The sequence below is a fragment of the Rhamphochromis sp. 'chilingali' genome, assembly GCF_963969265.1.
Source record: "Rhamphochromis sp. 'chilingali' genome assembly, chromosome: 1".
Classification (NCBI taxonomy): Eukaryota; Metazoa; Chordata; class Actinopteri; order Cichliformes; family Cichlidae; genus Rhamphochromis; species Rhamphochromis sp. 'chilingali'.
In genome coordinates this window covers 52,338,188-52,351,591 of record NC_137929.1, presented here as the reverse complement: position 1 = coordinate 52,351,591, position 13,404 = coordinate 52,338,188, and the positions used below count along the sequence as shown (strand labels likewise).

General features: G+C 38.7%; 1 protein-coding gene across 1 annotated transcript; it reads right to left on the bottom strand.

The window, feature by feature from the left end:
- Positions 1–11,258: 11,258 nt before the first annotated feature.
- LOC308408570 (ladderlectin-like) lies at positions 11,259–12,908 on the bottom strand (the record flags this gene model as incomplete). Its single annotated transcript, XM_080900900.1, has 5 exons — positions 11,259–11,353; positions 11,443–11,551; positions 12,128–12,256; positions 12,365–12,459; positions 12,848–12,908. The coding sequence occupies 5 exons, from the start codon at positions 12,906–12,908 to the stop codon at positions 11,259–11,261; spliced, it is 489 nt and encodes a 162-aa protein (XP_080757026.1).
- Positions 12,909–13,404: the final 496 nt, after the last annotated feature.

The window sequence follows — 13,404 nt, the reverse complement described above, 5'->3', positions numbered from 1 at the left end:
TTGCTCCAATTTTTTCTGTATGGTCTGTAGCTCCTTCTCATCTGCCCACCTCTTAACTTTCTCAGCACGGAGCTCGAGGACTTCATCCTCTAGCTCTTTGACCTTGGAGAAAAGGAAAAAAAAAAGTCATTCTTTCTAAAAGGGAAAGGTTTCTGTTAGGTACTGCATAGGTTATCTGTCTGTTCAGTTCAACTATGATAGGGCAGAGCGTTCTCACTCCCGAGGCGTAACATGTGGACGTTTTGTCACGTCCCGCGGCGTTCCTGAGGAACGCGAAAGGAGACCTTCGGCGTTCTTATGGTACGCGGCGGGTTATGGCTGGAATCCAGTGCAATGACGCTCCCGCGGTAGTAGACGTTCCAGCCCTGTATTCCAGCCCTAAACCTAACCTTATCCCTAGCCCTGACCATAACCTTATTCCTGACCTTAACCAGGACTTTAATGATGTTAAATAGCGTGTTTCTAAGCGATTTGAAGAAAAAGAGCGAACATGTGTAGGTTCAGTCCAGACGGTTCTCATATTTCCTCTTTTTCCGAGGTCGTCATTTAGGAACGTGGTGGGTAGCCGAAAACGTAATATGGTGACGATTTGTCACCTAGCGTAAAATGTTACGCTTTGGGAGTGAGAACGGGTTGGATAGGGGACATATTTACCAACCAAAATGAACGAATATTGATTTCAGATTTGAGACAAAATTGCAGCGAGCATCAAAAAACTAATAATAACATAAAGAAGAATATCAATATTAAAAACATCTATATTCTTTTAAAAAACAAAATGTATGGAGAACTGAGACATCCAGAGAGAAATTATAACAGATTAATAAAGAGTGAGTTAACACAGAATCAATATAACAGAATATCTGGTGTAATGGGCTAATGAAATGATACCAAAAATAAAAAACTGAAGTAAACCTTTGTACTGTTGGTTTCCAGCTCTTTCTTCAGTGTCTCTATGGTTATCTCAGCATCCTTCTTCTTCTGCTGCTGTTCCCTGAGCTGATGTTGAACTTCAGCTAGTTTATCATTCAGCTGGGAGGAGAGGGAAAAGATATGAAAGCTATCTTTACAAGAGGTTTCAATCTCTACCTTTTAAATTACATGTTAACATTTTAGGGGACAACGGATTTTAATACTTTGTTTAAAAAATGCTTTGAAAAAACAGATATGAGTGGAATAAAAAAAATAATCATATTTGATATCTAAAGATATAATTAAAAAAATGTAATTGGTCTCATGTCAACAGGCCCTATCTTAGCTTGAAAGCTTAATAGTACTAAAATGGTAAATCATGCACCTCTTTATTCTTGTCCTCAATCCTCAGCCTCATGGTTTGCAGTTCCTTCTCATTTTCTGTGCTCCTATTTTTGTCAGCACGGAGCTTCATGACTTCATCAGTTTTCTCTTTCAACTTGGGCAAAAGGAAACATTATTTCAAAAGAGGAATATTTGAGTTGACTGTTAAGTGAAGTGAAGAAAGCTCTCTGAAAGCCAGGTGGTTGGTGAACAAGCGTTCATGTTGATGCTATAAACATTGGTAACAATCTTAGCACTAGAAAATAGCTACATTTTGTTGTTTATAGTCCTTTTTGAAGGAGGTTGATGGAGTTATATAAAAATATTGAGTGTACTGAGATATTACTTGATATCTAATTGAATGTACAGAGGTAAAGGAAATAAAAGACAATAACCTCTGATTGGCTGTCCTCGAGCTCTGTCTTCAGGGTCTGCAGGTCTTTTTCCAATGATTCAGTCTTCAAAGAGAGTGACTGTACCCTGTCTACATTTTCCTCCAACTGAAAAATAAATGAAGAACCATGTTATTGTATTAGGCTTCAAATGTATTTCTTCTGTGTCTCTAAATCCAGGGTCACCTATAGTGAAAGGTCTTGACCTTTCCCTACAAAGCATCTTCAGATGACATGACTTGGTGCTAAAAATTTATAAAATGTTTATTAATATTTATTTATAGTTTATATTTTCACATAAAACTGATTCTCACAATGTAGAGATTTGTTTACTTTGCCTTCCAACTGAAGAGACAGTAAACATTGCTGCATATCCTCACTCTGCTTTTAACAAAGGCTTCATTCTCAAAGTGGTTTTGCCTCCCCATCATATAAGTCCCTTGAGATGACATGTGTTGTAATCTACCACCAAAACCTAATGGAACAGCGCTGATATTGTATGAGCACGTTTGTGTTTGTATTTGAGAATTACTTTCTCCATCCTTTTGATAGCAGAGGTAAGCTTGGTGAACTTCCGTTGTGACTCATCCAACTCATCCATCCCTTTTCAGCCACTTCTCGTCATTTCTCAGCCACTGAAGTCTCTCCAGCTAACAAAAACAAACACAGTGGAGAGGATCAATATTACATTAGGCATACTGGTTATACTCCTAGAGTTTAGCTAAATGGCTACATAATGAATGGGGGGAAGAGCCAATCTGTCTCAGCTCAAAAATGAAAAGAGCAGTAATAATAATAATAATAATAATAATAATAATAATAATAACAATAATAATAATAATAACAATAATAATACATTTTATTTATAAAGCACCTTTCAAGTTACCCAAGGACACTGTACAATAGATAAAAACACATAATAGAACAATGACACAATGAAGAACAATAAAAACAAAAGCACAAGATAAAATAAACAAACAGTGGGTTCACAGTGAATATGCAGATGTGAACAGATGGGTTTTGAGTTGGGATTTAAACTGGCGGAGAGAACCAATGTTTCTTATATTTGGGGGTAGAGAGTTCCACAGCCTGGGAGCAGAACAGCTAAAAGCCCTGCTTCCCATGGTGCTGAGGCGGAAGGAAGGTACAGCAAGCTGGATAGAAGAAGATCGAAGTGAGTGGGCAGAAAAGGTAGTGCTTAACAGGTCAGAAAGGTAAGGAGGTGCGAGGTCATGAATGGCCTTGAAGGTGAGCAGAAGAAGTTTGTATATTATCCGGAATTTCACAGGGAGCCAGTGAAGTTTCTGAAGAACAGGGTGATGTGCTGGTAGGAGGGGGTTCTGGTAATAATGCGAGCAGCATAGATCTGAACCAGTTGAAGCTTATGGGGCGATTTTTGGGGGAGACCATGCAAAAGAGAACTGCAGTAGTCAATACAGGAGGTAACAAGACTGTGGACAAGAATAGACGTAGGCTGGGTGGAAAGAGAAGGAAGCAATCTGTTAATGCTGCGTAGATGGAAGTAGGCAGAACGGGTGAGATTATTAATGTGAGATTTATAGGAAAGTGAACTGTCTATGGTGACACCAAGGCTCTTAACCTGAGGAGAAGGGAAAACATTGACATGTTATCACATCCATCCATCCATCATCATCCAGGTTTGTGGAATGGGGGCTGCAGTGTAAGCAAGAAAACCCCGGACCTCCGTCTTCCCAGCTCCCTGCTTCATAATGGGGGAACATCAAGCAGCTCCCAAGCTGGTAGAGACATGTAGTCTTTCCACTGTGTCCTGGATCTGGCCTGGGGCTCTCCTTCCAGATTAGAACAATGCTTTAATTTGTTATATAGAATTACCTCAGTCTTGAGCTCCTCAATCTCCTCATCCTTGCGCTTGAGTTCAGCTTGTGTCTTCTGCAACTGCTTGACTGTCTGCAGGTTTTCATTCTGTTCATTCTCATCCTGCAGCATCTGGACATCAGCTTTTATGTCTTTACTCAGAAGCTCACTTACAGGCGTCTTCTTTCATTGAAGCATGGGCGATAAATAAATAAATATGAAATGTTTGGTCATATTATTTTAGTACTGTGTTTATTTGGTTAACAGAAATGTACAATATGCTATAGTGGTTAATAAGAACTGAAACCAAATATGAGTGTTACTGGAACTTAATCACTGTCTTAAAGGGGAGATAAAGAAATATCTTTCACGTTCACCTCATTGGTCTTGCTGTCCTTCATATTTATCTCATTCGTCTGGACCTTGTTGGCCTCGATTTCATTTGTCTTTACATCACTCATCTTCATCTCATTCTTCAGCTCATTAATCTTGACCATATTTATTGTCTTTGCTTCATTTGTTTCAATCTCATTCATCTCCACTTCATTTGTGTTCACTTGCTTTTCCGCTTCCTTCTGAGGTTCTTGGTTCTTGTCTTCCCCATCTGTCTGGTCCATAGCTTCATTTGCTTTAGTCTAGTCTAAGTGAGAAATATAGAATTGGACTTTAAAAAGTCATCTTAAAAGATAAGTTTTGCTCATCCTGACAACAGTGAAAATCTTGGCTACACAATAGATGAAGACAAATGATTTAAAGAGTTTTTCATGATCATAAAAAAAAAACTAATATAAAATAACCAAATAGCTTTGCTTTACTTCATTTAATACTTAAATGTAATAATTGATTGGGTAGAAAATCTGACATTTTTGGTGAATAAAAAAATATTCAGGCCCTGTTTTAAAAACAGTCAGTATTTGTTTGTACATATATGACTGGGCAATAGTAAAACTCAGAAAAGTGCAATGTAAACCACAGTTTCACGACTGCTCAGCAAATAGTTCATGAGTGTTTGCAGACAAGTTGGCATCTTCTATTCAAGATACAGGTGAATGTCACAGTCTGTTAGCCAGTGGTGGTTCTTGATATGGGCGACATGGGCAGTTGCCCAGGGCAGCATCATAGTGGGCGTGACAACCTGTCTGTGAAGTTTCTGAGGGCCGCATCACTGCATCGGCAAAAAAAAAAGTTCCTTGCATCCACGCTGCCCCGACATGCCAGCGCATTTTGGGGATTGCATGGACACCGATCCGTTTTCAATTGCTCATTTGCGAGAAGTAAGGGCGCCCTCCGTTTACAAGGTTTTGCCTGCTGCTTGCCACGCAGGGAGGAGAGGGGTGGGGCGGTGGGGGATAACCACCTAATAACCAACTCGCAAAATTAAACAAATTTAAAAACAAAATAAAAACATTTCGGGCAGTTTGTCCAAAGTTTGTCATGTTGTGGGTTTGGGTGGTGTTGATACTGGAGTGCAAAATTACTGATGGAAGGTGCACAAGAAAAGCACAAAGCCATCAGGTCCTCAGTTTAGAAAAAGAAGAGAAAAGAGGAGAAATGAGCAAAAGATACAGGTAAGCAGATGCGTCTTTGGATAACGGCAGGTATTATGTATCCTGAAACAAGATAACATTAGTTAGTAGAGATACTGAAAACTTCTGTTTACCTTTGTTAGACAGACAGTAGACACTGATGTGGCTTATTGAATGTTTTGGACTGTGTTCAGCACAATATTAATTAGCCATTAATTGGAAGAGCCGTATTGTTGATTTGTCTGCTATTCTCAATGTATGATGAAATATATTGGCTGTTTGTTAGCCATTTGCATACTCTCTCTTTCACTATTGTAGCTGTGGCTACAACTGTAGCTTCCCTCCACCAGTGTGTGAATGTGAAAGTGAATGAATAGTGGAATTGTAAAGCGCTTTGAGGACCTTGAATAGCACTATATAAATGCAATCCATTATTATTATTATTACTATATACAATATTTATCTGGTTAAATTCAGTATGGTTCCGACAACAGTTTTCACAATAACATATGTTAATCCTTCGTATGTTTTGTGTGTGTGTGTGTGTGTGTGTGTGTGTGTGTGTCGGGGGGGGGGGGGGGGGGGGGGGGGGGCAAGGGGGGCAGAGGGAATGTTTGCCCAGGGCACCAAATGGCCAGGACCGCCCCTCCTGCTACGAAACAAAGCAGCAAGGACATTATCAGTCCACCATCATACAGCTCTTTGGGACCAGTTTCGCTAAGGGACTGCTGGAAAACTCCAAACAAACCACTCAGGGAACCTTTGTTTGCTAGGAGTTGCCAACCAGTGTCTAAGGCTTTGTGAGTGAGGTCTTACTGAGCTATGGGGTGGGGAATCTGTTAGGTTAGCTCAATCAGTCTCCATCTGCTAGAGCTCTGATATTTTGTTCAATTGCCATAGGCGTGAATTCAGGTGCTTCTTCTCAGTTTTTCCTGGACATTTCCCCTCTGTCTCCAATTTATAGACCCTAAGCTTTGTGCTCCCTTGCCCTAACTAGGAGAGCTGTGGTGTCTGGCTCCGTTAAGCACCAAGCTATTATATTACTTTCTGTTTCTGATGTCCCTCTCAAAATCAGAAGTCACACCAGAAAGACGCTGGTCTCTGCCTCTGTCCTGACAAACAATTGGATCCCCCATTCACCCTATTAACCTTATTTTCCCTTCTGCAAGTAACTGTGTAAATAAAGCCCCGGAAGTCTTTACCGCAAGTTCATGCCTGTGTTCAGAGAAACATTCAGTAGAAATTTGTTTGACATTTGTCTATATCTTCATCCCCTTCTCTATCTATTAAATTACCCTTTCTCAGCTTTGTGTTTCTGATTTATGTCTGACTGAACATCTTTGTTATTCAGATTAGACGTTACTTCTGAACCAAGCATCTCACTGTTTCCTTGGAAGCAGATAAGAACAATGTTTGTTTACTTACTGGTTTGGTCTCATTTTCTGGTTCACCTGAACTCAAATATTTGCTGACTTCCTCTCAGCTGAAAGTTAAAAATGTTGAAATGCTTTTCTATTCAGCTTCCTTCTTTCTCAAAAACATAATATTCATATTGGTAATTGTACATTAGTATTTTGTTTTTGTCTGCAAAAAGCCTTCATTTATCCAGGCAGTCTGGGAATTTGTAGCAACTTGAAAATACAAGAAATATTAAGAAAATACATTCAAGCTTTATTAATTTTGCTTAATAAACCTGTGTCACATTAGAACTTTTTTACTAACTGGTTTTCTTTTTGTTTCCACTTAGCGTAAGGACAACAAAACCACAAATGCACAAGGTCAAACGAAGGGAAATTTTTCTGAAAGGAAAAATGTGACATTTAAAAATGGCCTTCATATTTACATGGAGAGAACAATTACATTAAAATGAATAATCTATACCTCATTACTCTCTTTCAGTTCATTTTGAATAGTTTAGGTGTCAAAATAAAGAAAGTGATATGTGAACAATAATTTGCTTCATTTTAGCATAATTATAAATTAACAGATGCATAAATAGACTAAATATGTTTGCAGTCTAAAATACCAAATAACCACACAGTCAATATTTACCTCAATGATCAAAAACTGAATGTGGTCCTTAAGGTGAGTGTGACTCTGTAACTTCTCCTTTATACACTGCTAACAGCTCTGTGCACATGTGTCAAGGAAGTCGTTTTGGTTTGGTTTTTTAAAATGATGGTTTCCTTTTAGTGTACATCAGAACAAAACTACACTAGATGGCAGTGTTTTATATTCACCTGCTGCACATTAAAAGCTACACTATGTTAGACCTTGCTGTGAAAAAATGTTTCTATGAGTGCACCTTTACTTTTGTTTAGATTTGTACACAGAAATGTACAGAAATCTTACAAACTTACAGAAATCAACAATTTAAACAAACAAAATTTAGATCAAAACACCTCATAAAATTATCATAGCACATATCCACCGATGGAAGCACACAGACACATAATTGTGATGGAAACAATCCAGAAGAACAGCAAATTAAAATGCATCTAAGAGACTTGATTGAAAGGTAAGGCCTTCAAGTTCATGAAACTCTGCTTATTTATCATGTGGCTAAATGAAAGCTGAAACTCGAGCCCAGCTGACATCTACTCATCACCTGGTAGTGTTAACAGGTTCAGCCTGTTCTGTAGGCCAAAGTTTTTTAAACACAATAAAAAGATCTAGGTAAAAGTTGACATAAGAAATGCACTCACCATGTATGTTAGGATTGAAGCACAATAAAAGTAAATACATTTTTTAAAAATGCTTATTTTAGAAGCATTGATTTATACTAGTGACTAAGAGATCTGAGAACCCTACAGCTAAGGAAAACACAGGTAACAGCTGATGCCACATAGATACAAGACTTACACAAACCCACTGAATTACAAATATAAATTAATTACTCTGACAGAATGTATACCCACATCTTCACTTTTACTTTTTGACAGATGCTTTATAAAGGTGGTGTATAGTTAATATCAATATCAAAGTTGATTCTGTTCATCTGGATGCAGCATTTTCATTGGGAGAAACGTTTCGTCACTCATCAACGTGACTTCTTCAGTCTCAGCTGACTGCAGGTTTCCACAACCTGATAAACATTTGCATTGCAGTACATTTGCATAATGACTGAAACTAGCACCACTGAAGGAACAATGGGCTGGGAGGTCAGTTCCTTGATTATTAATATGCAAATTCTCATGACCATTGATCAAAGCTGAGTAAATAAGAAAGAGGACAGGAGAGGAAGAGGAGAGGTTAGATTTAAAGGTAAGGACTGCTCATTTAAAGCTCATGTGTAAGTCCTCGTGTTTTTAAACCAGATAATGTGTCTGTTCATATGACAGTGTGAATGAGTACCTTGGACATTTCTTTATCAAAGTCAAACTAAGACTCAGGATTCCTAAAACAATAGTGCAAACCAATTAGTGCGTAAAGCTAAACATACTAATAACTGTCAGTGTTGCTGCATGCTGTCACACTGATCAGAGGACACCTTCACAAGACAGGTAAGCAATGAATTAAACAAAGACCGAGCAAACATTTGTGGATATTTTTTTCTTAGGGTTGCAAAGGGCACTCATGAGAGACACAAAGAAGAGGTGAGTCAACAGAGCAACCTTTATTCATTTCTTTGTCTAGTGAACCAAATACCTGCAGACCTCTTCTCTAGGACCAGTGACATGTATCATTCACCAGTGACATGGATCTGACAAACTGCGGTATGCCCTCTTTATATCCAACAACCCCAACACACAAATCTGGTCATTAATCATGAAATATTATTCAGTCTGACAGAAATCTGGTGGTTTTTGATTTTATTGCCAGTGGTGGTCCTAGCCTGTTTGGCGCCCTGGGTGAACACTCCCTCTGCCGCCCCCCCCCCCCCCCCCCCAACACACACACACACACACACACATATGAAGAGAGAGAGAGTATGCATAGTATACAAACGGCTACCAAACAGCCATCATAATTCGTCATACAATGAGAACAGGAAGAATCAACAACTGACAATGACTAATTAATGTTAAAATCTGTAACATAATGTATTGTTTGGAGTTCAGTCTGTTACTGTTACTATTTTTACCATTTCTTCTTGGAGCAACTGTAACCCACATAATTTCCTTAGGGATTGATAAAGTATTCTGATTCTGATTGTTCTTCTTTTCTTTTTTTTCTAAACTGAGCACCTGATGGCTTCAAACTTTTCTTGTCCATCTTCCATTGGTTTTAATTTTGCACTCCAGTATGAACACCCATCCCCCAACTCAAGAATCACCACAACATAACCTAATAGATCTACACCTTAGTTCACAGATTCACTTTGTCTAAAGTGTATTTCTGGGATTTCACACAACCCACGATTCAAATCATGAATACATAATGGGCTTGGAATTACATCATTATGAATGAAATGTGCTCTTTGGAAGCAGCCGGCCCCCTCCCCTTTCGAAGGGTTGTGTGTGAGACTTTAAATCAGGGGTGTCAAATTCCAGGCCTCGAGGGCCGGTGTCCCGCAGGTTTTAGATATCACCCTGTTTCAACACACCTGAATCAAATTATTAGTTCATTAACAGGCTTCTGGAGAACTTCAAGACATGTTGAGGTGATAATTTAGCCATTTAAATCAGCTGTGTTGGATCAAGGACACATCTAAAACATGCAGGACACCGGCCCTTGAGGCCTGGAGTTCGACACCTGTGCTTTAAATCATCAAGCTGTAAATTATAAATTTAAAATTGTTATTGATCCCTTTACCTCTGGTCCTAAAGTGTATATTTATTTTCTTACTCTTCTTGTATTTATTGTTTGTTTACTTGCACTGCTGTAACTGGAGCCTCGTCGTCTCGTCTCTCTATATACTGGACTGTATGTAGTGGAGATGACAATAAAGTTTACTTTGACTTCAGCAGCGAGCAGGCGCACCGAGGGCTCTCGCGCTCACTTTTCGCGTATAGAATTTCGAAAAAAACATCGGTGCAAATTATAAGTCTTATTATAATATCTGGTGTTTTCGTGTTTGTTGTTTTGTTTTTATTTTGTTTTATTTTGCGAGTTGGTTATTAGATGCTGCTCCAGCCACCAGTGAATCCCTCACCGCCCCGCCCTCTCCTCCCTGTGCCGCAAGCAGCAGGCGCACCTTGCAAACGGAGGGCGCCCTTACTCCCAGGAAATGGGCGGCAGAAAACCGATCGGTGCCTATGCCATTCCCAATATGCGCTGGCTGATGTCGGGGCAGCATGAGTACGAGCAAATTTACTCATGTAAAAATACTCATGCTGCCCCGACGTCATGCCAGCGCATTTGCCTTTCTGTGCTCTCTGTGTTTCGCTTCGTTCTGGGTTACTCCTATTCACCCTGGTTCTGTGTGTCAATTTTTAACTTTGAACACTTGCCCTTTCAAACATCTCTGCAAAGGCCTGGTGTCAAACTCCAGTCATTGAGGACCAGTATCCTGAAACTTTTGAATACGTCCCTATTTTAAGTTTAATTTATTTTAAATTACATTTATTTAAATATACTTGAGTAGGGTTAGGGGTTGCCACCTCAGCATGCAGCATAGTTTAACACACATTTATTTAGAGCAATAACATTGTCTGCACTTGATTTAATTAATATCAATAGTTTTAAACATCTGTTCTGTCCTTTCTGCAGCTGGTAAATAGTGCGCTTTTGGATGTACTGCAAAGATGAGTACTGCCCTCAATGCTTTACACTCTATATACACTCTATTTAAAAGGCACTAGAGTTATTGTTAACTGTAGTTAACTGGTGCTTGGCAAGTATAACCTCAATATGAAGGATATTAGGTTGAATTTTTAAAATCTCTGTCCACTCTTCTGTTTTATCATTTTTGGTTTGTTTGTTTTTTAAGATGTTGCAGGTAGATATTAATCTACACTTATATATGGCTAAACACAAGATACATGACACAGAAAATATGCTTGACTGAAAGCTTTAATGCTGCGTAAAACACAAAAAAAGTTTACTCTGCAGAAAAAAAGTGCTCAAATCAATCCTTTGGTAACACAATCAGTGTGCTACTGTTAAAGACACGAGGCCTAAAACACAGTTGACTTGTCACTTTGTTCATCTGGTTCGGTGCTAGAGGGAGAGGACAAATGCAATGGTGGAAAGTGAAAGAAAGCAAAATAGCAAGCAGAATACAAACACCATTATATATCAGGGTGTTTGTGTGGTAATGGCATTTTCATGCTTCAGTGCCGACCCAGCGTCTTGATATTTTCCTGGCACAGATAGATGGCAGATTAACATGACAGTGCTGATCATCCCAACATTTGGAACCTGCAATTTTCAAATTCAGAAATCAGTAAAATATTGTACACATTTTTTTAATCACAAGAACTCATGTAAATCAATGTGATTTGAATTACCGCTATAATTTATCTGCAGACAATCCTGTTTCAAATAATTATTGGGCTCTCCTCCGCACCAGTTTTGATAGTTGAAACGGCTCCCATCACTCCACAACCAAATACCCTCCTAGAGGACAGAAATTGAACATAGCATTAGTCCAGGTCAGAATATTGAGGCTAGCCACAGTTTTTACAGATCAACCCACCATCATAACTTTCAATCTAACCAATTAGCAAATCTCTAATAGGCAATATTATTTAAGCTGCTTGTAACTTTTTGTATTAATCACTGTAGCCCATTCATATAGACAACAATCTTTCAAAAATGATGGTGATGAGTCACTCTCATGACTCATCAAATGACACCATTGACTGGACACCTGGTGGCATGCAGTGTGTAGGCGCTGTATTTTCAGATCGAACCAGCTTGAAACCTTGCATCAGGTAGCACCACCTATTACCATCTAATGAAAAACCCTCAAAACTGAGTTTAGTGAAGTCAAGCTGAATACAAACTACTGGAAAAGATGCATATAAGAAATAGTTAAAAAAAAAATCAATTTCAGTTAAATTTTATTTAAATGGTGCCAAGTTTACTCAAAGTAGTTTATATTGTAAGATGCTAAACAGATATAGAGACAACTTCAAAAGACAGGAGAAAAGACATATCATAACACACATATTGTAATGATAAAAAAAATACCCCAGATGCATCAGTTCCTCCAACCCAAGTTACTCCGTAGCCATTATGGGCAGTCAGCCTCTGAATCAGCTGGTGCTCTGCGCTGGTGTGCACAGATGCAAGGTTTGCTCCCATGGACAGGCAGTTTCTCTTTAATGAAGAGTGACAGACAGAGCAGAGTTTTTCAAAGTCACAACTGGGCTAACATGTATTTTAATAGCACTTTAAAGTGTTGGAGACAAAGTAAGAGAAGTTTACCTCAGCTGTAGCCCAATTCATGGCTCTTGGAACATAGAGAAAGCAGCGACGATGGATCCGAGACCAACCATGCGGACAACCCCTGCACCTCTGTGCTGGAGGAAAATAATTCGTTGTAATAATTCAGAAAAACAATAAAACCGAGATTATGGTTCCTAATTTAGAACAACTATTATTATTTTTTTTACAAAATGTGCCGTTGCTCTTTTAATACTATGGTGTTCTTCTGAGTACAAGCAAAAAATATTAAACACACTTCTTGTGTCAGAAAAACAATAGAGTTGCTTGTATCTTTTTTTTTCTCTTTTTGGATGCTCGTTCTCAATCCAAGTTCTCTATGTAACAATCCCTGCCTCCTCTCTTTCTCCATTATATGCAGTTGTATTTCATATTTAACTACATATTTAATTATATTTTTGTCATGTTTTCTCTTTATAATGCAATGATTTCTTTATATAATGACTATTGTGCTGCAATACTCACCAGCAACAGTGGACATAGCCATCATCACACAAAGCAGTGCAGACACAGTCAACAGCTTCATGGTACCTCTGTGTAAAAACAAAGACCCAAAATGACTGACAGTTCATAAAATAAGTGATAGATGATAATTTGAGAGTTTGCAGCAGACCTTTTGTAGAGCGTCTTCACTCTTTTCAGTATCAGCCAGTAGCTTCAGTCTTCCAGAGTAGATGTGCGAATAGAGTTGGATCAGTGTTTATATACAGGATTCTCTTTAATTTACATAGTTGCAAAACCAGGAAATGACACTTGTCTAGGGTCTAGATTGACTGGGGTTGTTCCAGATATAGATGGGAACTGATGATGGATAACCACACAGCATTGGTGGTAGGCAGTAGTGATAGATCTCAGGAAAAACATCCAGGATCTGTGCCCATAGCTCAGACCAAAGAAAACCCAAGCATGTTTTTTTTCCGTGACTTTCTCTGTTTTTTGAACTTCCAGCTGAAATGTGCTGGGATTACTATGGGTGTACCTTTGAAAACCTGCTAGTGCCAAGGAAATGTGATGAGTTATAG